This window comes from Esox lucius, chromosome 18, assembly GCF_011004845.1.
Source record: "Esox lucius isolate fEsoLuc1 chromosome 18, fEsoLuc1.pri, whole genome shotgun sequence".
Taxonomy (NCBI): domain Eukaryota; kingdom Metazoa; phylum Chordata; class Actinopteri; order Esociformes; family Esocidae; genus Esox; species Esox lucius.
In genome coordinates, this window is record NC_047586.1 from 4,684,115 (window position 1) to 4,710,103 (window position 25,989).

Genomic DNA, 25,989 nt, shown 5'->3' on the forward strand with positions numbered 1-25,989 from the left:
CCTAGGCATGACCTTAATCGTCTTCTTCTGTGGTAGTTTGATTGATTGATGAGCAACCACTTTTAAGAAATTCTCTTTCACTTTTGGAGAATGCTTGACTAAAAGGTACAACAAATATTCAAAAGGTGCTCGTACATTCTTTTGTCTTGTTTAAGTGAGTTTACTGGTCTTGTTAAGATAGCCGATTGGGCAGGCGATTGTTTCTTTAAAATTCCAAACAAACGTAAAGATAATACATTTGAATAAAAACAGATTGGATTTCCCTACACCACTTGGCCATGTGCTCTACCATTCCCAACTCTAAGTAACCACCCCCAGCAGTGATGCTGACCAGAAGATTCTTCCTAAAACCTTTCTAGTTTTGCAAGTGTTTTTGTTTTACTCGTTTCTTTATTTTTATTTGCAAGATTTTTGTGTTCTGAAAAGTTTTTCCGTTGGTTTGAAAATAAAAGCAGCTTAGGAGATTTATGAAAAAACATTGCGTTTTTTTTTTTTTTTGCCATGGCAATGGTGTCTTGCAGGCGATGATGCCACATCTGCATTCCCCCCCTCCCCAAACCCCCCCGCCCCTGCCCCCCCCCCTCCGGAATGCCCCCCCCCCCCCGCCATCTCTGTCTGAACTGATCTTTCAGTGCACTTTGCTCTTCTTGTGAATGTTTACTTCTGTCTCTCCTCTTACTTGATGGGTTGTGGTGCTCATGCACGCCCTGAAATGCAAGCTGGGTACCCTGGGTCTCCTCTCTGACTAACGTTAGATGACTTTAACTAACGATAACTAACCAAGGTGACCCTACTGATCATCGCCTGGGCATCAAAGGATGATTGCTGTTGTTTTCCCGCTAAGATGGCCGAGTATGGAGACGGCGAGACACAAATTCTATATAGTTTTAATGTAGAATGGGAATTTAGGGAAAGTAAACGATTGAAGTCCCTATGATGTTCGGACATTCAAGAAAGCCCTGCAATTGTTGATATTAATCAAGCAATATTTTTGAACAGAGACCTAGGTTACCCAAACAATATACCTCTACTGTAATGATTAATTGCAATGTGAATGAAAAAAAGTCAGTTGAAATGTCACCTGCTTTGAGCAGTGATTGTTATTTTTTCCAGTTTGACAACTCACATTTGCACAGTTGAACTGGATCGTAAAATTATTGTGTTTTGTGTTACCCAGCAACTAACCAATCACAATATCACGTGCACGATAAAAGTTGGACGATCCCCTCAGTGACAAATACGCCGCATAAAGATTTCACAGCCGCAGCAAAACGTCCCCAACAAAACGTAAAACGGCCGATTGGGCAATTTGAAAATGATACAGTATAATTTCATCATGGTTTCATCGCAGAAAAGGTTTTCGTTGCAGTCTCACAGCTGCCTTTCATCGCTGCGGTGCAGTTAGCTTTATCTTTCATTTAAAGCCAACTTCACCGTGAATGACTGGCGTCTGCTCCAACGTATTTTATCCTCCCGTTTTCACGTAAATCAACATTACACTCCTACTCTCCGAAACGCCCCCCCCCCAGCCCCCCATCCACGTCAACACAGTGTTGGCCATTGGTCCTCAAAACACTCTTAGTGCGTAGACACAGTCTGTCAGACACTTTCTGAATGTGTGTGCCTAACAGACTACAGTGTCGTATCGTGGGACCGCGTGCGGACGCTTACTTGAAACAAAAAGACGGACAAACCCCACACTCTTCCAAATCTCATGACTTCTCTTAACCCCCCTCCCTTTTACATAGTAACAAGGCCATTTATATGGTGTGGGTCAATAAGATGTATCTTCCGCCCTGATAAGACCGTGGTTCAAACTGCTTAGTGTACGTTTTCAGTGTGGCTGACTGGCTGACCCTGTGAATTATGGCCACGCTGACTGGACCAAGACCACCAGTCCAAACCCGTACTTCAGTCGGAAATGTTCTGCCGTGCTCGCGTTGATGCCAATGGGAGATCGTGAGCGGTCATGTCTTGTGGTCGAAGTACCCCGGACGGCCACTGGGTGGCTCCCTGCTGATGTCGCTGTTGTACTGAACGGCGCTTCACTTAGCCGGGTCCACCTGGCACAAAGACAGAGACCGCGACAGGCCCGGCGGCACTAGGGGCCAAGAGGGGGCTTAGCTCCCTCAGTTGAATTTTCTGCCTCCCCCAGTTTTAAATACCCTTTAGAAAAAATGACAAAAAAAAAGATTGGCCCCCTCGCCATTTTTAACTGCCCCCTCAGTCACTTCATCCTGGTGCCGGGGTATGAACCGTCAACACCCCCTTCCATAACCCCCCCCCCCCCCCCCCGGCTGTACCGGGGACAATCCTTTTGGAACACCCTTCTATGTTTTAGTGTTTCGTGAACACTCATTATCACCCCCCCCCGTTCCACTCAAACGGCAATCCTCATTCGGCCTCCAGCCCAGTGCAGGTAATGTTCAAATTTATTAGAAACGAATTAATAACTGCTAAACACCCACTGGCTGCATATGATATTCAGGCTAGTCAACCCCCGTCCAACCTCTTCTAAGGGGACTCTATAAAAAGCTATTTACAATTAAAGTCACCCCTACAAACAAGAGACACTCCTATATACGATGCCTCCAACACAATCAGATATTCGCCATATTCTGATTCGCAGAGTCAGTATCTGCCACACCAGGGATGAATTCGAAGCAGAGGTTTTAGGATTAACTGGGTCATTTGGCTCCTGAATTCTGGCAGGCTGAAAGCCAAAACCTTGGTGTGTGCCACAAGTATCATGAAACATTTATTCTTTATTCTTCAAATTGCGCCGATAAAATGTTTCTAATAGGCGTTAAGGGAACCAATGGCCAACAGGGCGTGGCAAAGGCCCATGTCCGTGGTTAATCAGCCATTTACCAGACACCCACATGCCCTACTGCTTAGTGTGACCTAAACATTTGGGAGAAATTCTCCTTACTCTGAGTTGCTCTCAAAGACCCATGTAGTCATTTTTCCCAACAAGCCTTTATTCACCTCCGTCCCATCCTGGAATTAGCATTATTAGCATCGTCCAAATTCATGAATTGAAACTGTGCGTCCTGAGCCGCAAAAGCGCGAGGCCTGCGCCCCCCTGGTACCCGGGAAAGCCGCCCGCAGTCCAGACACCCAATGCGCATCACAAACACGCGTCCCACTGACAGCAGGGGAGTCTGTGCTTCTATAGCTTTGCTCTGTCTGCCTTTCTTTAAAGCCAGCTGACCCTGCCAGCAACTCCTCCCAAACCTCCTCGGTAAGGACAATGGTACGGACACACGGTAACCTGCCGTCTTCGCCGCGCCTCCATCCCTCGCCACGAACCTCCATCCCTCCCCACGCACCTCCATCCCTCCCCACGCACCTCCATCCCTCCCCACGCACCTCCATCCCTCCCCACGCACCTCCATCCCTCCCCACACACCTCCAACACTCCCCATGCACCTCCGCCCCCCCCACCATCACAAATAGCATGCTACCTGTGTCTCCACATCCCAAATGCTGCCCTGCGCCCTGTGTGCTGTACTTCTTTTGATGTGGGGTACGTAGTACTCCTGTTCAAAACTAGTACGCTTCATAGGCAACAGGCTTGCATTTTGGGACTCCGCTTCCGTGTTTTAAGCACATGGGACGGCCACACCCTGCTGTTATCAGTAGACTGTGGCTAAGTCTTTTGCAGTTGCTGTCGTGTTGCCGTCGCTCTCAAGCAAAAGGAAAAACACCTCGCTTTGCGCCTCCTCCAACTCCTGTTTCTCCTCCTCCTGTGTTGTCATTGGGTCAAGCCATGATCCCACAGTCATGCTCTGTCTTTCGCTCTTCTTTTCTATCTGTCTCTCTCACCCTCTCCCCTTTTCTCAGCTTCTCTTCTACGTTCTATCTCTCTCTCTCTCTCTCTCTCTCTCTCTCTCTCTCAGTGGCACAGTGGCTCCCTCTGCTGTTCCATAGTTTTTTTTTAATCTACTTTCACTAAGGAAAGGGGCATCTTGATTGTTAAAACAAAGCTGAGCTGGTGGCTTTATGAGAATCAATAACCAAAACCAACAATCGAATGCATTGTGCTGATTGTTTTTGTCATTATTTGTTTGGGAAAGGTTGGGATTTATTTATTCCTAGTTTTACCTGTGTGGTAGATGGTTTTGTTTAATGGAATACATTAGTTCTGTTTGATTTTGTAGTTAACTTAAGCACAGCTGTTTTTTCAACATGACGTTTGATGGTTTCCCACCTTGAAAGATGTGCGCACGGGTCAAGCCGAACTGTAATCTATGATTGAGTTTTTTCAAACAGCTATTACAAACATCAGGGAACCATATATAATAATGTTGAATTGCCTTAAATTGAAAGGAACATTTACTCTGAAGAGGTTTTGTGTAAATATTTAATAGCCTAGTTTTTGTTGTTGGCAGGTTTGAAATATTAATAAAAACCAAGTTGGGGCCCTCTGTTGGAAAACAGGAAGTGAAGCAGGATGTAAAATAATGCAGTTTCTCTGTTAGTTTTATTTTAAAATGTCCTAAAGCCACCAGATTCAGCATGATTCTCTCCTAAAGTCTTTTGTACGTTGTTTTTGATGGGAAGATTTAATGGACTCAACAGCGATTTATTTATTACGTTGTGTATGCCTGCGTATGTGTGTGTGTGCGCCTGTGTATTTGTGTTTGGCATCTGTGTGTGTCTGTGTGTGCATATTGGCATGCCTGTTTGTATCCTCACCCACGTGTGGGTATACACTCGCATATGTTTGTGCGTGTGTGTGTGTATGTGTGTGTTTTGATGTCTGGTACCTTACTAAAGGGACTACAGAACTCAGAAGACAACGCCCGGATCTCAATCACGTTCTTCCGTCTCTTCCGAGTGATGCGGCTGGTCAAACTGCTGTCCCGGGGAGAAGGCATCAGAACCCTGCTCTGGACATTCATCAAGTCTTTTCAGGTGAGGGGTCACGAACCCACACATCAGACACCGGGGTCAGAGGTCAACTCCAAGCCGAGCTGGGGCACAAGTGTACCGGAATTCAGATTTGATAGGCGGAGTTTGATGCAGTGTTGGATGTCTTTCAGCTGGGGTCTGTTTATATGTATATGTAATATGTACTATATTCAATTATTTATTGGTAAACTGAGAAAAATCACTTCCTAAATTGGGTGACTTGAGTTCGAGGGGACCTTAACTGTCCTTGAGCTACCGTAGTGGGATGTCGTGTCAAGCTAACCAGCTAGCGAGCGTCAAACTGCCTCTCAGTACTCCCCCACATATACAGGCTTTCATAGCCTGCTCACCCTGCTGGAGGTTAGCGATAAGGCATGGAAGGTCTTAGAAAATTTGCTTCTGAAGTTGTCCTACCGTTTGGTTACCATTTGGACATATTTTATTTTCCTTCGACCCAGAAACACCAGAAAAAGTACATTCACTATTTTGTAGCGAGTATAACATTTAATGGTGACTTAATGTTAGTGCACTTGGTTGTAATCAAGGGTCTGATCAAAAGAAGTGCACTTCATTGGGAAAAGGGTACCTTATTCTTGCTGCCACGTGGTGTCATGTGATCTCTCTGTCCCCCCCAGGCCCTCCCCTATGTAGCTCTACTTATAGTCATGCTGTTCTTCATCTATGCTGTCATCGGGATGCAGGTACGAACTCGTGGTGAAAGCTGGACATCTGTGTTTGTTTTCGTCTCTGCTCTCGCTCCTCTTCCCCCGTTGCTCCTTCCTTTTCTCCTTTTCTCTCCTCTAGTCTGTCTTATCTTCTCTCCCATCCCTTTCTGTCTTCCCAACCTTCTCTTCTCTCTTCTCTCCAACAAGTTGCATGTCGCGTCATGAAACTTCCCGTGTTTTCCTCCTCTCTGGGGTGTCTGTCCATGTGTCTGTGGGGTATTTTTGGAACCCGTCTGCTGCAGTCAGTCCTTGTTGTAACGGCTTTGCCCCCTGCAGATGTTCGGTAAAATAGCCCTGAGGGACAACAGTCAGATCAACAGAAACAACAACTTCCAGACCTTTCCTCAGGCCACGTTGCTTCTCTTCAGGTGAGACGTGCCACTATTTCCTGTCCTACTCTCTCCTCTCTTGCTCCACTATATTTATATACCCTAGTATTCACAGGAGGACCTCCTGCTGTATATTTATATACTCTAGTATTCACAGGAGGACCTCCTGCTGTATATTTATATACCTTAGTATTCACAGGAGGACCTCCTGCTGTGTATTTATATACCCTAGTATTCACAGGAGGACCTCCTGCTGTGTATTTATATACCCTAGTATTCACAGGAGGACCTCCTGCTGTATATTTATATACCCTAGTATTCACAGGAGGACCTCCTGCTGTATATTTATATACCTTAGTATTCACAGGAGGACCTCCTGCTGTATATTTATATACCATAGTATTCACAGCTGCTGCGTTTCACACCTGTGTGTTTACCTGTACCCAGGTGTGCCACTGGCGAAGCGTGGCAAGAGATCATGCTGGCGTGCGCCCCCAATCAAACCTGTGAGAAGGGCTCTGAGGGAGCCAGCGATGACCAGTGTGGGAGTCACTTCGCCATCTTCTACTTCGTCAGCTTCTACATGCTCTGTGCCTTCCTGGTAAGTCACAAGGGGAGCTGGGAGGGTCGCGGGGCTCCGATATGTCACGTCTACTGCATTTATAACTGTGGTGGAATTAACTGGTAAGATTTAAATGAATGAAGAGTAATTTTGACCGTAATCTGATTATTGATCTTGATTATGGTGTTGATTATGGTGTTGATTATGGTGTTGATGTTGATGTCCAGGGGTATCGTTAGTAGAGTGGTGGTAATGCTTTGCGATATTTGATTGATTTGCCGTCTGCCCGCTGATCAGTTGATCGCTGTGATCTGTTTTCCCTCCGCTGTCAGATTATCAATCTGTTTGTGGCTGTGATCATGGATAACTTTGACTACCTGACCAGAGACTGGTCCATCCTGGGACCGCATCACCTGGACGAGTTCAAGAGGATCTGGGCCGAATACGACCCGGAGGCCAAGTCAGTACCACCTCCTGCTGCGTATATCTCCGGAGATCTTTCAGTTCATTCATCTGTCCGTCTTGACATACATTTACACAGCCCCTCTCTCCACCTCTCCCTCTCCCTGTCTCACCCCTCTCTCCACCTCTCCATATCCCTGTCTAACCCCTCTCTCCACCTCCACCTCTCCCTGTCTAACCCCTCTCACCACCTCTCCCTCTCCCTGTCTCACCCCTCTCTCCACCTCTCCATATCCCTGTCTAACCCCTCTCTCCACCTCCACCTCTCCCTGTCTAACCCCTCTCTCCACCTCCACCTCTCCCTGTCTAACCCCTCTCTCTCTGAACGTCTCTCAACTCCACAGGGGTCGTATCAAGCACCTGGACGTGGTGACTCTGCTGAGGAGGATCCAGCCGCCGCTTGGCTTCGGGAAGCTCTGTCCCCATCGGGTTGCCTGTAAACGCCTGGTGTCCATGAACATGCCCCTGAACAGCGATGGCACGGTCATGTTCAACGCCACTCTGTTTGCCCTGGTGCGAACTGCCCTGAGGATCAAAACTGATGGTAACACGTCTGATTTCACTTTTCAGTTTGGTTGTAACGCATCGGTTCTGACAGACACTGGAAGAGTAAAGCTCCCGACGCAGCAATGACTGTCATGTTGTTTCGTCCGTTGTCTGGTATGTGTGTGTGTATGTGTGTGTGAAGGTAACCTGGAGCAGGCAAACGAGGAGCTTCGTGCAATAGTGAAGAAGATCTGGAAAAGGACCAGCATGAAGCTTCTCGATCAGGTTGTGCCCCCTGCTGGTGACGATGAGGTGACTGTTGGGAAGTTCTACGCCACGTTCCTAATCCAGGAGTACTTCAGGAAATTTAAGAAGCGTAAGGAACAAGGACTAGTGGCCAAAGTACCTCCCAAGACTGCTCTCTCCCTGCAGGTCAGTCACTACAAGGTTCTGCCTTTCCATCTCTCAAACCACATCACTGTCTGGACGTCTCTAAAACCACATCACTGTCTGGACGTCTCTAAAACCACATCACTGTCTGGACGTCTCTAAAACCACATCACTGTCTGGACATCTCTAAAACCACATCACTGTCTGGACGTCTCTAAAACCACATCACTGTCTGGACGTCTCTAAAACCACATCACTGTCTGGACATCTCTAAAACCACATCACTGTCTGGACATCTCTAAAACCACATCACTGTCTGGACATCTCTAAAACCACATCACTGTCTGGACATCTTTCAAACCACATCACTCTGGCCATCTCTAAAACCACATCACTCTTTGGCCATCTCTAAAACCACATCACTCTTTGGCCATCTCTAAAACCACATCACTCTTTGGCCATCTCTAAAACCACATCACTCTTTGACCATCTCTAAAACCACATCACTGTCTGGACATCTCTAAAACCACATCACTGTCTGGACGTCTCTAAAACCACATCACTCTTTGGCCATCTCTAAAACCACATCGCTCTTTGGCCATCTCTAAAACCACATCACTGTCTGGACGTCTCTAAAACCACATCACTCTTTGGCCATCTCTAAAACCACATCACTCTTTGGCCATCTCTAAAACCACATCACTCTTTGGCCATCTCTAAAACCACATCACTGTTTGGCCATTTCAATTTGAAAGGGATCTTGCAGCTACTTGGCGGCTAAGATTCTTTTCTAGTTTCAGTAATATTAACTTATGGATATCAGTTAGAAGTTGAAAGTAGTTTCTGGAGCAGTAGCACAACAACCTGATGTGTAGAGGATCAGCTAGCGTTGCCAAATGTTGCACTGTAACTAATTAACATTTCGTTTCGGATGAGTATTATTTATGTGTCTTTTCTTCCTGTCTGTCCGTCCCTGCATGTGCGCCTGGCGTGTCTGTTTCTGATCAGGCGGGCCTACGGACACTCCATGACATGGGTCCTGAGATCCGAAGGGCGATATCAGGCGACCTGACGGTGGAGGAGGACCTGGACAAGTCTATTAAAGAGCCGGTCTCTGCTGCCTCGGAAGACGATATCTTTAGGGTAAAGGTTGGCAACAAACCCCCAGACAACCCTCCCCCTTCCGCCGCTTGAGTCAGGCCCATTGCTTCTGCTAGAGCTTCTCTCCAAACCAGTCCCACATCAGTGACCTCTGGCTCACAGGGCTCGTATCTGCTCATCTTCTGTGTCCAGGACATTGGCTTTGACACCTAAACCACTGTCTCACCTAGGGATGTACGAATCTGTGACGTTCCCAAATCTCGTGTTTTTTTTTCAGAACGCCTTGTTGAAAGATTCCCATGAATCTGGAAACAAACTTGAAGTATGGAATCTTTCTGGATTTCGGAATTCTGCATTTTCTGATAAATTATTCCCCAGATTACAACAATCGGATTTCGAAAAGAATAATAATAGGAGTAGAACCGAAGATTGAAGTTAATGATTCATCAGTTTTAGTAATGACAGTGAATGGTTTATTCTATCAAATAGGGAACACCAGGTAAATTAATTTAGAAAATTCGCCCCTCTGGAGATTTCGGGAAAGCTCTATGATTTGTAACATAAATCTTGCTCCAGTCGATTGAGAAATTCAGCATTTCCATGAACCATGCTATTGCTTTGCATTGTCCATACTGCATAGAGAAAAATAAACAGATGAAGTCATGTGAAAAGGTTATTACACCTCCTTCATAGTTGTCTTTTTTTTTTTTTATACATTTGTGCATGGATTTATCATTGGTAATTCAGCATCGCTGACTGATGAACGTAACCTAATTTAAGAAATGAAACCGAAAGATTTCACGTGGCAATAATTTATTCATCAAAACCACCGAAATGCAGAGGGGGTGAGCTTCCTGTTTCCTCATGACGGTTGTTATCACAACAATTCAGAACAGTCATTCCCTTTTCTCCTCCACCTCTTATTGTTCTCCTCCACCTCAGAGAGCGGGAGGGTTGTTCGGGAACCACGTCAGTTACTATAACGACGGGCACGAAGACGGACGGAGCACCTTCCCCCAGTCCTTCACCACCCAGCGGCCGCTCCACATCAGCCAGACCGGCAGCCCAGGGGAAGGGGGGTCGCCGTCCCGCCAGAAGCTAATGGACTCCACCACCTTCACGCCGAGCTCCTACTCGTCGTCGGGCTCCAACGCCAACGTCAACAACGCCAACAACACCGGGATCCCGGGACTGGTGGTCGGCCCGGGGGGCGTCAGTCGCTTCCCCAGCCCCAGTATCAGTACGGTCGACGGGCTGAGCAGACCACCGCTCACCCCAATACTACTGCCAAGGCCCGCTTGGTGCTTCCCTCCCAAGAGGTAGGCAATAAATCTCCCAGAGGAAAACTGAATGGAGTCGGGAGTGGGGGGGGGGGGGCAGAGACTCCCCAAAATCGAATTTTAAATGTCCCAGTTAAAATGGTCTGTTTTCCTCACACTCTCCCAAGTCGTTTCGTCTCTAACTCAGTGGATGTGATTCCCGAACGCAGTGCCTTTTTCCTCCGTTCAGATGCACCTCACAGATTGTGTCTGTCTCTGTCTCTCTTCTCCTCTCCTCTTTTGATCCTCCAATCTCTCCACCCTGACCGACGTCGAGCACAGGACGTGTCTCTATGACTCCCTCATCCGGTATGTTGCTTCCTCTCCCCGGGGGAGTGGGTGAGAGAGGTAAAAAAGAGAGAGACATATGATACGGATAAAGCTTTAGTCGGGACCTTGATTTGAACAACAGGGGGGCGTTGTTTCATCCGTGGACCGTAAACAGGGTGGATCTTCAGGGACGATCCACAGATATTTGCAGAATATTTTACACCTGAAAATCTGTGGATTATAATCTGCAAATGTATATTTATCTTAGTGAAGTGGTTCAACCCTGGTTCTGGAGGGCCAAGACACTCGAAATATGAGTTAGAATACAAGGTAAAATGCAAGACCCTTCTATTTGTCGGTTTGTCATCCCTTCCTTGTAAAAAGTGGCCAATTCGGAACTGTGTCTGTGTGTCAGCCCTCCTGGACCTGAGCTGAATAGCCGCGCTCTAGTGTTACTGTACTTACGGAAAAGGTACGCTAGGAGCAGTTCTTCCTGTACACCTCGTCGCCACGTTATTTGCTCACAATATGTATGAGTCTGGCGCAAACGGCCGCCACGCTCATCGGCCTCCGGTTCATGCTTGACTGGAACTCCCGGGGGGGGCTCTCTAGCCTATGTAACTCTGGTTGGATCCACCCTGACCATGGAGTATTGACCCCCCCCCATCCCCCGGCACGCCCCCCGCCCCCCATCCACACACACGTCCTAGTGATCCTAGTGATCATGACGGAAGCTTCCATTATCACCACTGCAGCATATCTAACTGACACACTGCCAGGCCGCTGTCAACACCCCACTCCTCCTCCATCCTAAGTGCCCGCCCGCTCCCCCCCTGAACGCGTTGCTTTGTCCTCCTGCTCTGAAGGTGCTGCTTCCCGTCTGCAGTCATCGTGCTTCCACTCCCCCCACTTCTGTAGAATTTGAATCACCAAGGCTTTCTTCCATTTAGTCTGACTTTCCCTCAGGGCGTGTTCGTGAGAGGTTTTCCTTTCTGTCAGCAGCTCGGACTCCACTGACAGCCGTATGCCAATCATCAGGCGAGAGGAGGCAATGGCAGAGGCGACGTACGACGAAAGTTATGTCGACGACAGAGAGTATCACCACAGCAACCAGGATATACTCACCTCAGACATGTACGGTTCCTCGTTATGTCTCTGTGTCTTTTCTCTCTACTCTCTGTCTCTCTCCTGTCTCTATCTCTGCCTTTCCTAACCCAATGTCCATTTTAAAGGCTTGAAAAGAAAGCCTTTAAAAAAATTTATTTCTTACAAATAACAAAAGTTAAAATGGAAAAACAAACATCTACAATTTTAAATAGACATTACACACAAGCTTTGAAAGGATACAAATATTTGGAATGCTATTTTATAGACTATGTACAGTAAAATGTAAAATGTGCAAATAGTTGAGTGAGAATGACAAGGTCAAATGAAGACATGAATATGGTTCACGTTCACAAGGTTGTTTGTGATCCGCTGGTTTCCCTTTCCTCATAGCAACAGGTCATGAATCGTGCTTCTGGAAAAACATGTGGAGGTTCTTAATATTTAGTCTGATTTGAAATTATTTGTGGGTCTGCATGATCTGAGAAAATTGTGTGGCTTTAATGTGGTCATGGATTTGGCAGGAGGTTAGGAAGTGCAGCTCAGTTTCCACTTCATTCTCTGGGCAGTGTGCACATAGCCTGTCTTCTCTCAAGAAGCGGTTTGCCTATGGCTTCTCCAGAAAGCTCTCTCTGTTCTTCTCCATATTATCATATATCATTCTGTCCTCACTTTCAATCTGTCTGTATGTCTGTCCTCTCCATGTGTCTGTGTCTGTCACTCGATCTTCCTTTGTCTGTTAGGCCCATTTCAATTCAATTTCAACTCTTTGTTAATGTTCATCTGAATGCTCATTACCACATACTTATGTGCATTTCATGAGCCGAATATGTCCCTAACGTTAGTGTGTGTGTATGTGTGCGTGCGCGTGCAACACGCCCATGCGTGTGTCTCCAGGCTGGTATACCAGGATGAGGAGAACAAGCAGTTGGCTCCTATGGAGGAAGGAGAGGACGTGGATGAGAGGAGACACTGGCAGTCTCCCAGAAGAGCCTTCCTCTGCCCCACAGCACTGGGTAAGACCTGCCTGCCTAAAGCACTGGGTAAGAAATGTTCCCAACAACAACAGCCCTTCCTTCCTCAAAGCCTCCAAACACCCTTGTAAACCCCACTAACACACACCCTCGCTCCACACCCCCCCCACTCCCACCCAGATATGTCTCTTTATGTCTCCACTTCCCCCTCTGCAGAATGTTGAAATGTTTAAGTCCATTCTAGTCCTTCTCTGTGCAGTCTCTCACTCCTTTCCTCCCCTGGGTTCAGGTCGGAGGTCGTCCTTCCACCTGGAGTGTCTGAGGAGACAGACCGGAGCAGAGGTCACCCAGAAGACAGTATTACCTCTACACTTGGTCCACCATCAGGTGAGTAATCTATAACCCCACCGACCAAGCCGCCCCACAAATAATGCTTTGACCTCATTCATGTAGGTGTCAAAACGTAACTGCGCGTTATTAACGTGTTGCGTCCCAATTTAAATGTGTAATTAGTTCCGTTTTGTACATGCACACACACACGTACGCACGTACGTACGCACGCACAACCTTGCAGCGCTCACACGTACCGTACGCCCCGCCAGGCCCTAGCTGTAGCAGGCCTGAGCCCGCTGCTTCGACGGAGCCACTCCCCGACGCTCTTCGCGCGGCTCTGCTCCACGCCGCCCACCAGCCCCACTGGCCGAGGCGGCCAGGCGTCCTACCAGCGTGTGCCGTCACTGCGCCTGGAGGGCACGGGTCCAGCCACCGGCTCCTACGAGCTCAACTCCAGCCTGCCCTCGGTCAACTGCGGGTCGTGGCACAGCGACAGCAACGGGAACAGCCCGGGCACCGGCCACAGGGCGGGAACGGCAAGTCACAGGGCGCCGCGGCCCGTTTCCCTCACGGTGCCGAGCTCTGTGCACCTGGACACGGCGTCGTTGTCCCACGGCAGCGCCGGGAGTTTGGTGGAAGCGGTGAGTCAGCTGGGTCCTCCGTCTCTCCCACCTCAAACCCGGGTAACTCTGTTTGGATAGTCAGTCCGTAGACGCTCTCCAGACTATCCACAACATTTCAGTTAACTATCTACTAACCTTAATTAAAAACCTTGAACCTCTTCCAATCTCTGACCGTATTCACACTCTTTTTATAAACCTAAACCTGATCTTAACCTTAGGAAGCATTTACTTTGTTTTTGATAGTTTATTAATATTACGATCTGTAGATTATCTACATTTGATCATTTTGACTATCCAAATCAAGTGAAACCCAAACCTTTTCTCTAATGTCGCTTTTCCACTGCGTGGTACCAGCTCTACGTGTCTCTACTCGCTTTGGGAGCTTGACCACTGCATGGTACAAGCTCTCACTTTTGTGCTTTTCCACTGGACAAAAGTTAGCATAGTACCTGGTACCCAATAAATGTTTTAGTACCTGCTCCTTTGAGGTTCCAAGTGAGGCGTCTGGTGTCTGAGTATGGCTTTATGAGACGAGTGATGCACGTCTTTGCGGGTCTGTCCCAGGTGTCATTGCCTTGAAATGGGTTAGTTATGTTTAGGATCAGAGCATACTTTCCCAAAACTCCCAAAAATAATTCAGCGAGCGTATTTTCCCAAAACTCCTCTCGGCTTGGACTTATGCACTGGCGTTCAACTCGTTATCCCCGTGAGAGCCCCGCAAAGATGCGCCTACAGAAGATTTCTAGCCTACAGAAGGACCTTGTCTTTTTCCTCCTCTGGGTTTTTCTATAGGCTAACTGGCATACATTGCACTGGTCAAAGTTGTAATGTCAAGCCAAACAGAAGCAGCCTACCAAGCTTTCAAACCCCTTTTTGCAGTCTTTAATGTATTAAGACCAAAGTTACTGCTCACGCGTGCTTCCTCACTACTACCAATATAAACGCTGCGCTGTGTACAGTCCGCGTGGTGTTATAGCCGGCAATTATTTATACCTTTTAATCAAGATGGAGGGGTTATGTAGGTTGTTTTAAATGTGTTGGTGTTGAGTTGTTAGGCGTATACACTTAAATCTAACAGAACATTGCAGTTATGTCATCTTTTATACTGCAGGGCGATAATTATATTCTTATACTTTTCACTGTTTTTCAAACAGGGTCTGTGACCTTGTTATCCAGATTTATTTGACTTTTTATTTGCCACTTTACGTTCCATGCTTGATGGAGTTCATTCAATAGATTTCTCTTTACGATATCTCCATTGTTGTTCCCGTTTGGGTCACGTTGGGGGTGGCGTCGGGTTGGACTCTCAGTCCGAGGTAGTTTTCCTGTGATGTCACTATAGGGTGGGGACAGGGTACCATCTGCAGTGGAAAACGAACCGAGCCGAGGCGAGCTGGTACTAGGCGGTGCAGAAGCTCCCAAAGTGAGCAAAGTTCTGGCGAGGCGAGTAGAGTCGAGCTGGTACCATGCAATAGAAAAGCACCACAAGCTGCGGTTCTGGGCTGAGAATGACCCAGTCAGTAGAACTTGAAAATGTACAAAGCATTTCTCCCTGTGTGTAATTAATACTAGGTCTCAGGCTCGAACTCCAACTCCCATTACCCCAATCAACTCCCTCTATGTCTCTACACAGGTGCTGATATCGGAGGGCCTGGGTCGTTTTGCCCAAGACCCCTCTATTATTGAGGTGACCAAGCAGGAACTGGCAGACGCGTGCGATATGACCATCGAGGAGATGGAGAACGCCGCCGACAACATACTCAACGGCAACAGCCAGCCCAGCCCCAACGGGAACCTTGTTCCCTACATACACTGCAACAGGGACCGTGCCGCTAGCCTGGAGGCCGGCCTCGACGAGAGGCCCGGGGCCCTCCTGGAGGGGATCCAGGAGCTGCTCGGGGCCACTCACCTGGGGCAGCACGGGGATCCGGAGGACGAGGAGGGGCTGGAGGTGGTGGAGGTGGAGCACATTGGGGAGGAGGAGGTGATAGGGGCGGTGGGGCGGAGGAACAGCAGCCTGATGGAGGATGAGGACATGGAGTGTGTGACCAGTTTGTAGGGGTAGACCCTTCACACACAGACACACACACATCCGCTGAGGACCTCTGTCTGGGCCCTCTCTCTCTGTCCGATCCGCCGGATGAGACCTGACATTGGCGGCCCACGGCGCCGGACGATTAGATTCAGACATATTTATTTTGTTTTATGGAATCCGTTTTTTTATTTTTGTTTTAATTTTGGGATTAATAGTTTTCCTGTGAGTGCGTGTGACTGAATGTGTGTGTGTGGGTGTGTGATTGTTTATGCGTGTCTCTGGTTGTTTCAAAAGTGCCTCTCAGTTATCCGGTCCTGGTTAAGGAGGAGTATGGAAGATGAACTGAAAATGACAGCAGTCACAGAAACAGAGAAGGTAAAAGAAAGTGTCGTTTTTGGACTGGATGTGCCGTTTCTTTCTTTTTTTCCTTTCACTTTGTTCTTCAAGTGCGTCAGTGTCGTCGCCGTGGTCGCCCGGCATTCTGGGACAGTAAAGTCTGCCCTGTGGGGTTAGAGGCCATGCTGAGGTCAGGCTCTGAAGGGCTCTAAAGTTAAGGGTCAAAGATCAGGGGTCGTCAGACAACCTCCTCACAGGGAGCAGCGGGGGCGAGGAAACCCTTTTTATTGTATTTTTCCTCTTCCTCCTCGTGGGGTTAGAGTTCGTGCTGAGGTCAGTCCCTCCCTCCTCGTGCCGCGTGCTGTCCCCTTCAGAGCTGGGCTTAGCGGCCAACCAACCAAACCCAGGGAACCCTTGGAAGAGGGAACTGCCAGCCGTGGGGGGGTGTGTTTTAGGAACGGACCCTCGGCCAGGATATCAAAACGGACATTAAACACTGACACTAGACCGTGAGGAGGAGGCGGCGTCGGCAACAGGGTACAGATCAGAGAGACGCTAACATCCAGGATCATCTCCGTCATGCTCAGCTGTCGTGCCGTACCCCAGAAGCCCATGCCCTCCTTCTCTCCACCCCATATCCCTCCTTATGTCCCCCCCCACCCCCCCCCCCGCTCACCTTCCCCCTGTCATTATGCCGCCACTTCCTCATCATACGCTGCCGGCCACTTCCTGTTCTGAACGGTGACTGCTGTGTGTCCCGACAGGAAACAGGAAGTGACTAACGGTAAACAGGGACGGCGTCACCTAGTTGCCGTGGTTACCTCGATCTCCCTTTCTCCGTTTTTCTCACCCTCTGTTCTGGCATCAAGTCTGCATCGTTTTTGGTTGGTGTCGTTTATCTGTTATGGTTTAAACCTCCGTCACTGGTCCGTTCATCCCTCCATCCTGACTGTATCAGGCTTTCAGGGAGGAGCGTGGGGGGAGGAGCATCAGGGGAAAGGATTAGGTAAGGAGGAGGAGTCACTGCGCAAGCCAGTCTCAGCTATTGGCTGTCTTATCTGTGCTTCGTCACCCCTCGTCCAATAGGGGCTAGTTGTTGGGCAGAACCGTCTCCGCGGAACCAATCAGAATCCCATTCACTTCATGTATTTCACGCAGTGCAGTGTTGTGCAAAATACTTTTTTCTTTTCCGTTGATGTTATGTATTCTTATTTTGCACAAAGCTGGTCCTGACTACCTGTTTTTGGCTTGATTTATTTTTTTAGGAGATTTTAAGAAATTAAGAAGTATTGAAAAACCTGTGTGTGTATGTGTGTGTGTGTGTGTATGTGTGTGTGTGTATATGTATGTGTGTGTGTGTGTATATGTATGTGTGAGTGTGTGTGTGTGTGTGTGTGTGTGAGAGAGAGCGGGTGAAGCACAGGACGTAGTTACGTGTTTCTATCAGTATGCACCTTTTAAACAGATTGTATTTATTTATTTATTTATTTTGTCCCTGAGGTGAAAGCTATATCTGGAGGTCAGGGTGAAATATGCGTCGTTGTTTCTTAATAGCAACATTATGCCTAAACAGTTAAATTAAGGTAGCATTAATTAAGTACGGTGTCATGTGGGACTTCTATCTGTCACCCTACAATACCACCTCAACACAAAAACATCATTTTGACAGGCATGCTTCCAAAGTTTCCTCCTAATGCTGCTTTTTTATGGTTGATTGTTGTTCTAAACAGCGAACTACTGAGCTTTTTATCAGAACTCAAGGAGCAAATCACAGAACAGGATCAGAGACCAATCAGAGAACAAGAAAGGACGGACCAGAGATGAGACGATGGCTCTGTGACATTTGACTTTGGAGCCGTAACATTTGAGTTACACCTGGGTTTTGCCAAAACAAAATGTCCTTGTCTCCTCCCTCCTCTCTGCATCCTCTTTGGCCTCCTTTTGAAAAATATGAAAGGTAATCGAGGAAAGGAAGCCAAGAGAGTGAACATAACGCCTCTTTTCACATCTTCTCCACTTGTGCGCCATAAAGCAATTAGGTGGTGGACCCAAAATAAATGTGTAAAGGGATCAATTGTTAGTTTAGCAAGACATTTTTATTGATAAAAACAATAAGTAGCTTATTGTTTTTTAATACCTGCATTATATTCCCTTTGGAAGAAACAAAAGCTGAGACATCAGGGTTGTGGCAGATTTCACAACACTTCAGCGATTGGGCACGCAGTTGTTTGGGGCCACGAGAGGACGGATGATTAATAATTTAGTATGAATATTTAGGATTGAAAATGCACCTATATCACCATGAAGGTAAAACCCATTTAGGCACATAAGAGATTCACTAGGGAGTTAATCTCTAGACCAAAACAGTATTTCTGGCCAATTTTGTCTAGTTAACAAATTCACTGTTCCATCATTTGGTCATTCTGGTAGGCCTATAAGATGAATATGATGTAGCTCCATTGTCGTGTCAATTGTATCAACACCCAGTAACTCGCAGACTGAAGCCCAACGTAACTCGAAGATCTGAGGGAAAATATGTCCGGCCAGTCTGAGACATTATGGTAGTAATCTTTAAGGTAAACACTTTTTATTGTAGTTCACAGGGCTAAATACATTATTATTAAACATCTATGTCTCTGCTTTGTGGGGGCATTGACTGTATGCATGCACACAGCCTCAGAGTAACGGAATTACTTATTATTAATTATCTAATTATGCAAATATGGTGTTCAAAGTGTTCAAGTTTTAATGTCAATGATAATGTTGTGTGATCAATCTATCCTGATGATATGGTCTGATGCTCTGTGGCACAGCAGAGACTGTCTGGGATAAACTGCGTCATCTGTACAGTGCAAATGACTTTAGCTTAAAATATTTACAAAATATATATTTTAACGCTATTCTGCCGTCCAAAATCATTGTTTTTCTTTTTATTTAGTTCTCCGCCTCTCGGGTTTGAACATATGCCAAGATTGGGGAGGAGGTTGGGATGCCGCTGTAGTGAAGTATGTTGATAATGATAGTTCTTATACTTTTAAAAGTCCCCGAGATGCTGTTAGTTGCAATACTATTGATATCTACAATAGTCCTTTTTTTTGGGCCCTTTGAAAAATGGAAGTGGAAGGACTTAGCCATTCTGATAAAGGTCCAAGGCTGTGTGGTAAGTTCCTTCATTAGTTGAAATGTAAAATACCTTAACTTAAAATTCCAATGTTAAATGGCTAGCTGCAACTAATATTGAATTTCATGCACTTATCATATAGCCTGATAAATGTTTAATTTAATGGAATGCGCTGCATTCCAAAAGAATGCAACGTTTCTGAACTGAACTGTAAGTTGAGACTCTTACTAACCCACCCCCTTCAACAACCCTTTGTCTACGGTGTTTATTCATTTTGTTTCTACACATCTGTAACAGCTGTGCCATGCACATACACTCATATACGTTCTGAGAGTGCTTCATTAGTACCTTGTCGTATGCCAGAGGCTGGTACGATCCCTGTGCGGTGTGGGTAGGTCAGCATTTGAGTCTTTGTTTTGTTTGTTAGCGTTAACAGAGTACGTTGCTTTAGTAAGGAGTGAGTGGAATCCTGCTTGCATTCCACAAGATATGCAAAAACAATGCAATAACTTTGACTGTAAACAAGAATATTCATATGAGTTATAAAAAAGAGATATTGTTGTACATAAGAAGTGATGAAGAGAAAACATGGTCCCATAGATATAATATATTTACTTTTTTGTTTTGTTGGTTACAGCATTATTTTAAATTGAGAAAGAAACCTGTTATACTTGAAATCAGGTGCATTTCAGTATATGATAAGATGTATCTAGTGCCAGAAGTGTTTGATTGTTGATTTCTATCTATTTTCTCTTTTTATTAGTTGTCATTAACGTTCCTGAATTGAAAAACGACTAGCTGTACATTATTGCATGAGTTTCATTTTTAGCATTTCAGTGTGCCAAGTTTTTAAATTTGTTGATGATTTTTTAACAGGCAAAGTCCAGTATCATAAGGTCAAAGGGTAGCTATTTCTATATCTTCTTTTTGTAAATATCAACTTTGGGTCTTTACATATTGCAGCTGTTGTGGCGGATGGAGAGACAGGAGAGGAATATGCTTTGCGGAAAAGTGATTTTGCATAATGTATCTTGTGCTAATTGCGGAGGCGCCACGCGGCTGTACTTCTGTCCAAAGCAGCCACTCTTTCTTAATATTGTCTTTCTTTAAATGCCTTCATGTCTTCTTGTCATGGACAAAACTGAGCAGCCATCCAATGTCACAGATTAAGCTCACTGCACGTACGACAGAGGGTAGGTGCTGACGGTCATACCAAAAAAGGAACTAGCCCCGCCCCTTATCGTCAATACTGTCCAGGTGAGTTCACCTGTCACTCAACCCAACCTCATTCCACAGGAGTTATTTGATACTATTCTGTTGTGTTGGCCCTCAGCTGGAAAATGGGCATGTCAGTCGTTATGACGGATAGAAAAGGGTTGTTGAAGCTGAGGCCTGAATTCTGTCTGACATTTGAACTGCGCTGTCGTCAAATCAATGTGGAAACCTAACTGTGGATCTCATATGGGACCTAGTGGCTTCTTATACACGCACAGTCGGATACTGCTTTTAGATTTGGACTTGTTGAGACTTAGTATGCAAGTTAGACTTAGTGACATGGACAATCCATCTGACGAATAGGGATTTGTTTTTACTGACAGTATGGAGTGTTTTGTCAAGGGACGTTTGTTACAGGAGAAGATTTCAGAGAATTTGTGTATTATTTGCACAGATCTGAGCATACCCCTGGCCTGGCTGGAATGACGTCATTTTACTGGTCAATGATTGTATATTTTTATATAAACAAAATAGTATTATAGATAGGTTTCAAAATAGAATACGTGACTCCTCTGAATGTCAGGGGGTAAAGGAAAGAATCATAGTTGAGAATGTACACAGTGAAATGTCCAGATAGTGCAACAATAGTATGACATTGTTCTTGAACTGTACAACCTCGTCGGGTGACACTGAATCGGAATTATTATTTAGTTTATAACAAAACTGTACAGCATCAACTTGGGGTGTTGGGGAGTTTCATTGATAAAGGGGAGAAAAATGTCACAGTGGATTGATTTAGGCATCAAAGGGCTTTCTAAAGGAGAGTTAGGCTGCCTCACAAATGACACCCTATTTTGTAAATAGTGCACTTCTTCTGACCGGAGACCTATGTGAAGTGATCAAAGGCAGTGCACCATATAGGGAACAGAATGCAATTTGGGACCTGACTTTATTTAATCTTTCCATATTTATGACTGAGATTAGGGCCACACACATAATCTACCTAATGCATCCCTTCCAAAAGCAATTGGGTTGCTGTCGTGTACATCTTCTTTAATCAGTGCTGCTGTCAAGCCTGTTTAGTTGTTTTGCCTAGTGGATTTCCCAGAATTCATTTCAGGGGCACTGAGCGCTGGGCTGCAGTGTGGTGTGACGTTGGTACCCAGGATGTGTGGCCCGGCGTGAGGTGTGTTGGTTTCCTTGCCCTCTTTAGCATTGTTGTGGTTATGGCGTGTTGGGATTATGTTTTTGACAGGGAAAAGGACAGTCAATGAAAGATTGTAAGGAAGGTTTAGGTTTTCTTAACGATCTGTTATTGTAACACAGGACTGCACAATTTGCCATCTGTAGCATTTGGGGGAACACTTCTCCTTGACAAGTCATTAAGGCTTTTATCAAGGACTCAACGTATATCACCGTTCATGGACATTTTACCAAAAACATTTCATTTGCTGAAGTACTGGCGGATTAATTGTCCCTTTTTTTCTTAGTGCTTTTCAGCCCGTGATACATCAATATGTAGCTTTTTTTTCTCTTTCAGAGAGGACGTTATTTATCTGTCACTCAATGCAATGTATATGGGGGAAAAGAGTTGTAGGTCCAGTGCAGTCAAAAACACGTCCTCGTAAAAAAATTATACTGCTATGAGTTTGACAACAACACTATGAAATTGTGGAAAATACTATAATGCCTTTTTTGTTTAAGACCTGTTCAATAGAGACACCACTTTTCCAGGTGGGATTAAACTTTTAGCCTATTTAGTTGTCATGGAGATGATCTGTTTGAAATAATATTATACCAATGAGTGTTCATCTGAGTAAGGGGTGGTCATCTCGACCATCTTACCAGCCAATCAGAACCTTTGATGTAAATATTTCAGACTTTCTTTGCCATATGCCCAGGTGATCAGACTGAGAACTTCAAGGGCCAAATATGATTGAAAAATACAATTACAAAGACTGCATGGGAGCTTTTAGGATTTTCACTGAAGTAGTTTGCCAGCTTTGGGTAGCTAAACACGCTGGACGCTGGCCACCAGGAGAGGCTGTTCACCAGATATGGGGAGCTGGTGCATTGTTTTTCTATGCCAGATGTGTGGTGCTAGTGAGCCATTAACCGGGCCACTAAGTGCTTGTTAGCAGGGGGAATACTGATAGGTGCCCAACGAGATTGATAGGTTATCATTGAATGTCACTGAATTAAGACCAGTTTCTCTCTCACATCGACTACTGAGGGACAACCATAGAGATGTGTCAGAGGGCTCATCTCACATCTGAACAGGTCCAAGAGAGCCCTCTATCCAACTCTATGGGGAGGACGGTTGAAATGGCTGATGGTCTTGTTCTGACGTTAATTATACTGACAACTGTATCTGTCAAAGCATTCACAGGTTCCTTTATTAAGATGTGGATCTATATCATAATATTACAGATGTATGTTCTATTTTCTTGTATATGGATTGTTGTTGATCTTTTTGATCTAGACAGAAATATTTTAAGAACTATTTTAAATATAGACTTTATTTTCATTTTCTAGGTAAAATCAAGATGTAGTGAGCATATGCTATTTAAACAAGGTCATCACTTCCCTTTTAGAAAAAAATGAAAGATTATCACTTTTTCTTTTTTGTTGTACAGCCACTGTGCATTATATAATGGAAACAGAAAATAACTATTTATGAGTTAAAAACACAATTGTTTTTCTATTTTATATGTCATATATTAAACACATATCTATATAAATATATAAAACAGATTGTGGATGCCATATTTTTGAGGAGTGGAAATGGAGTTACAAGTAACAAAGATGAGAACTGAATTTAATCTTTTAAAATGAAACAGGTATTCGGTATAACGTCCACTGTTTGAGACAACAAAATGTAAGGTTGTGCTTTTCTGAGAGGAAAATGTCTGGTTGGGGATTTCTTAACAAAATGCTATCCCAGTATTTGATTATTGAATGTTTCCCTAACCCACAACACGCTAGCATGCCAAGCCTTTTCTCAAATCCTATTTTGTCTGTAATTTGCTGCTGCTTGTGCATAAATCATTTCATTTGGTGTGGTCTTGCAAGGGACAGTGTCAGAGACCATTGGTTATAACCTTTACGTGAACCTTCATAGACGTGACTTAACTAACCTGCGACCACCGTACTGCTACCACTAATGTTTGACAGAAGCCCCCCCCCAAGTAGCAAAATCGGAAGCACCTTTCTTGTAATGTCCTCTTCTTAAAAGACTGTTAGTTTATCATTACTCGTTATGCTCATCAGCATTACCATCGATATTATGCAGATGTGGCGAAGACAACATTTCTTGAGATCACACGTTTGCACGTGACAGTGTCATCTAGTGTGACATTGACTGCTCCTACATGCACAGAGGGGTTGAGAGACAAGAGGCAGGAAGAGGCCTGGATGCAAGACACAGTGTGACTGATGACTAAAGGCTTTTATGACTGGGTTAGTAGGTGTCAGTTGGTTTGAGTGGTAAAGGTTTCTCTCCCTCTATTTCTTCCAGATAGTTAAAGATAAGTGTTGCACCATCACACCAGAATTTTTCACAGAGCTGTTCCAGGGGTCTGTATGGAGCAAAAACACAGTATTTTGATATAAAATTCAGATATAAAATGATAACTATTGAGGTTTGAATGTTGTTCTATGATCAGAAATGTGTTGTTTTCTGGTTTGATTTTACTTTCCTAAATCCACATGGGAGAGAGGTTGTCTACGTAGTTTGGATGACAGAATACTGAGGATGAGGATGTTGCTATGGGTACTGAATATGGTTTTGCGTGGCACTATGCCGACTAGCAGAGCTTCACAAATGGTTGTGATTGGTGAATGTTGAAACAAATATGTTATTTTACGGTCCCCGTCTCTAGCCTTGTCTAGGCAGTAGTAGAAGTATGATGACACAAACCAGATCAAGTCAAAAATAGGTCTACATGATGTTAGATGGCTCTCATCCTGAAAGTAGTTTATGGTCCAAGAGTTTGAGAATTCGTGCTTTAGTTTTCTTTAAAGAGCCATTTCAAACTTTAGCTACCACTTACAAAAAACTCAGTTGGGGTAGTGAGAGCATTTCTTTTTTTATGGATAAATCACCTTCAAATATCAAACCAAATGTGTAGTCAATGTGCAGTGATTCTTTTTTGAAACATTCTCACATGCCTCCATTACTTCAATTGATTTTTAGCTGGTGGTTGCTACCATGTAAGACTTTGTTCAGGGTAAAAAAAAAACTACTATCAAATAAAAAGAAACATTTTAAATTCTCATACTTTAGTTATACCCCATATAAATATATTCAGTCATGCACAGAATCAGAAGACCAGTGGAAGGATAGAAAAATGTTGAGTTTTCTTTTATTCTTTTATCTAAGAGCCATTAAAAAAAAACAACAGAGGTTACTTGTTGTGAAATTAGTTGTGGCACTACTTTTAAATGTAGTATTTAAGAAAAACAGCACTAGAATGTGTATTGTGCTTTATGGTAGCTTTGGAGGCAGCCATTTTGTTTAATCAGTTTCCTCATGCTCAGAGACAGTACCTCACTTTGACTATGCGAGGTGTTTGACTCGTTTTGTTGGGGGAGTTGTTGAGTGGACATGCCCAAATCAGAACCCCATTTCCTTTTGCCGCTTTCCTTTATTGAGTGACAGGTCTGCATGAACTCACAACACCCGTTACCTGTCTTTTTTTTTTCTATTGAGAAAAACATTTTGCTCTTTAATTTCCATTTCTCGTTCCATTCTTTCATTTTAGAAATGTTTAAAAGGGAAAGAATACAATAAATAAAAATCTGAATATTCAATCACTTTTCTACTCCTATTTTCAAAAAAAAGAAAAAAGAAAAAAAAAAGTTGATTTGTATATAAGTGATGTACAGTTTGTATCTGTTAATGTCAGTCTGTCTTTGGTGACAGAGTCTGTCTTGCTTATAACGCACGCTACCAATAAATAAAAAAGGAAAAAATATATTTAGACTGTATGGTCCTTGAAAGCAAGTTTTAAATTAATCTCTGATGTATATTCCTGTAACATTGCATTTTTATCTGAGGAATGATGTTATTAAAAAAATTGCAAATAAATTGCATTTCCTACAGCTTCTTTGTTATTTGGATTATCTGTGTTGTGGTGGTTTAGGACTGCAGGTCAATAATTTACAGTACTGTACTATTCACATGGCATTGTTTATGGCACACACACACACAGGTTTCCAAACTCTAACCCTGAGTTTAAAATCAGTCAGTAGGTTCGATAAGCTTTGAGCTTAAAGAGGATGAAAATAACAAACATTTTACTGGAGCTGCAGTTCTCGCCAGTACCATCCAAATGCTTGGCACGAGAACAGCTATCAGGAGTCTCTGGAATGTTGTCCAGTGTCTCCGTGGACTCTGTGGCTCTGATGTTAAATCCCTGTTTTAAAACCGCAAAATAGTATGTTCATATCTCGGCTTTGGGCTGTCTACAACGATGCAGCTCTAAAAGTCAATTATAAAAAGAGAAGCTCCTAGACTGTGAAGTCACCTGTGGCTCTGAGATGGATCTCTGACTCAAAATCAAGGGGTAATAGATTCAAATCCAATACTGAATGAATGTTGTCTAATAGCAAAATATGAGAAGCCCTGAAAAGTAGAAGTCTCTGGCTCTAAAATTTTATTCTTGCCTTACAACCAAAATGTTAAA

At 44.6% G+C, this 25,989-nt stretch overlaps 1 protein-coding gene across 14 annotated transcripts in view; it reads left to right on the forward strand.

Annotated features, from left to right (window-relative positions):
• The window catches only part of cacna1c (calcium channel, voltage-dependent, L type, alpha 1C subunit), a 269,744-nt gene extending 248,453 nt beyond the window's left edge, over window positions 1-21,291 (forward strand). For 5 of the 14 annotated variants that reach the window (XM_029114494.2, XM_029114492.2, XM_029114495.2 and 2 more), the window contains 16 exons: window positions 3,206-3,256; window positions 4,783-4,920; window positions 5,553-5,618; window positions 5,919-6,010; window positions 6,419-6,572; window positions 6,866-6,993; window positions 7,340-7,539; window positions 7,684-7,913; window positions 8,880-9,014; window positions 9,915-10,291; window positions 10,574-10,600; window positions 11,564-11,695; window positions 12,563-12,708; window positions 12,929-13,026; window positions 13,242-13,613; window positions 15,229-21,291. In XM_029114494.2, the coding sequence (XP_028970327.2) occupies window positions 3,206-3,256; window positions 4,783-4,920; window positions 5,553-5,618; window positions 5,919-6,010; window positions 6,419-6,572; window positions 6,866-6,993; window positions 7,340-7,539; window positions 7,684-7,913; window positions 8,880-9,014; window positions 9,915-10,291; window positions 10,574-10,600; window positions 11,564-11,695; window positions 12,563-12,708; window positions 12,929-13,026; window positions 13,242-13,613; window positions 15,229-15,654 (2,772 nt within the window). In that variant the 3' untranslated portion in view covers window positions 15,655-21,291. The remainder of the gene's footprint in view (window positions 1-3,205; window positions 3,257-4,782; window positions 4,921-5,552; window positions 5,619-5,918; window positions 6,011-6,418; window positions 6,573-6,865; window positions 6,994-7,339; window positions 7,540-7,683; window positions 7,914-8,879; window positions 9,015-9,914; window positions 10,292-10,573; window positions 10,601-11,563; window positions 11,696-12,562; window positions 12,709-12,928; window positions 13,027-13,241; window positions 13,614-15,228) is intronic. The other 9 variants (XM_029114489.2, XM_029114490.2, XM_029114493.2 and 6 more) reach the window with 6 other exon arrangements.
• Window positions 21,292-25,989: the final 4,698 nt, after the last annotated feature.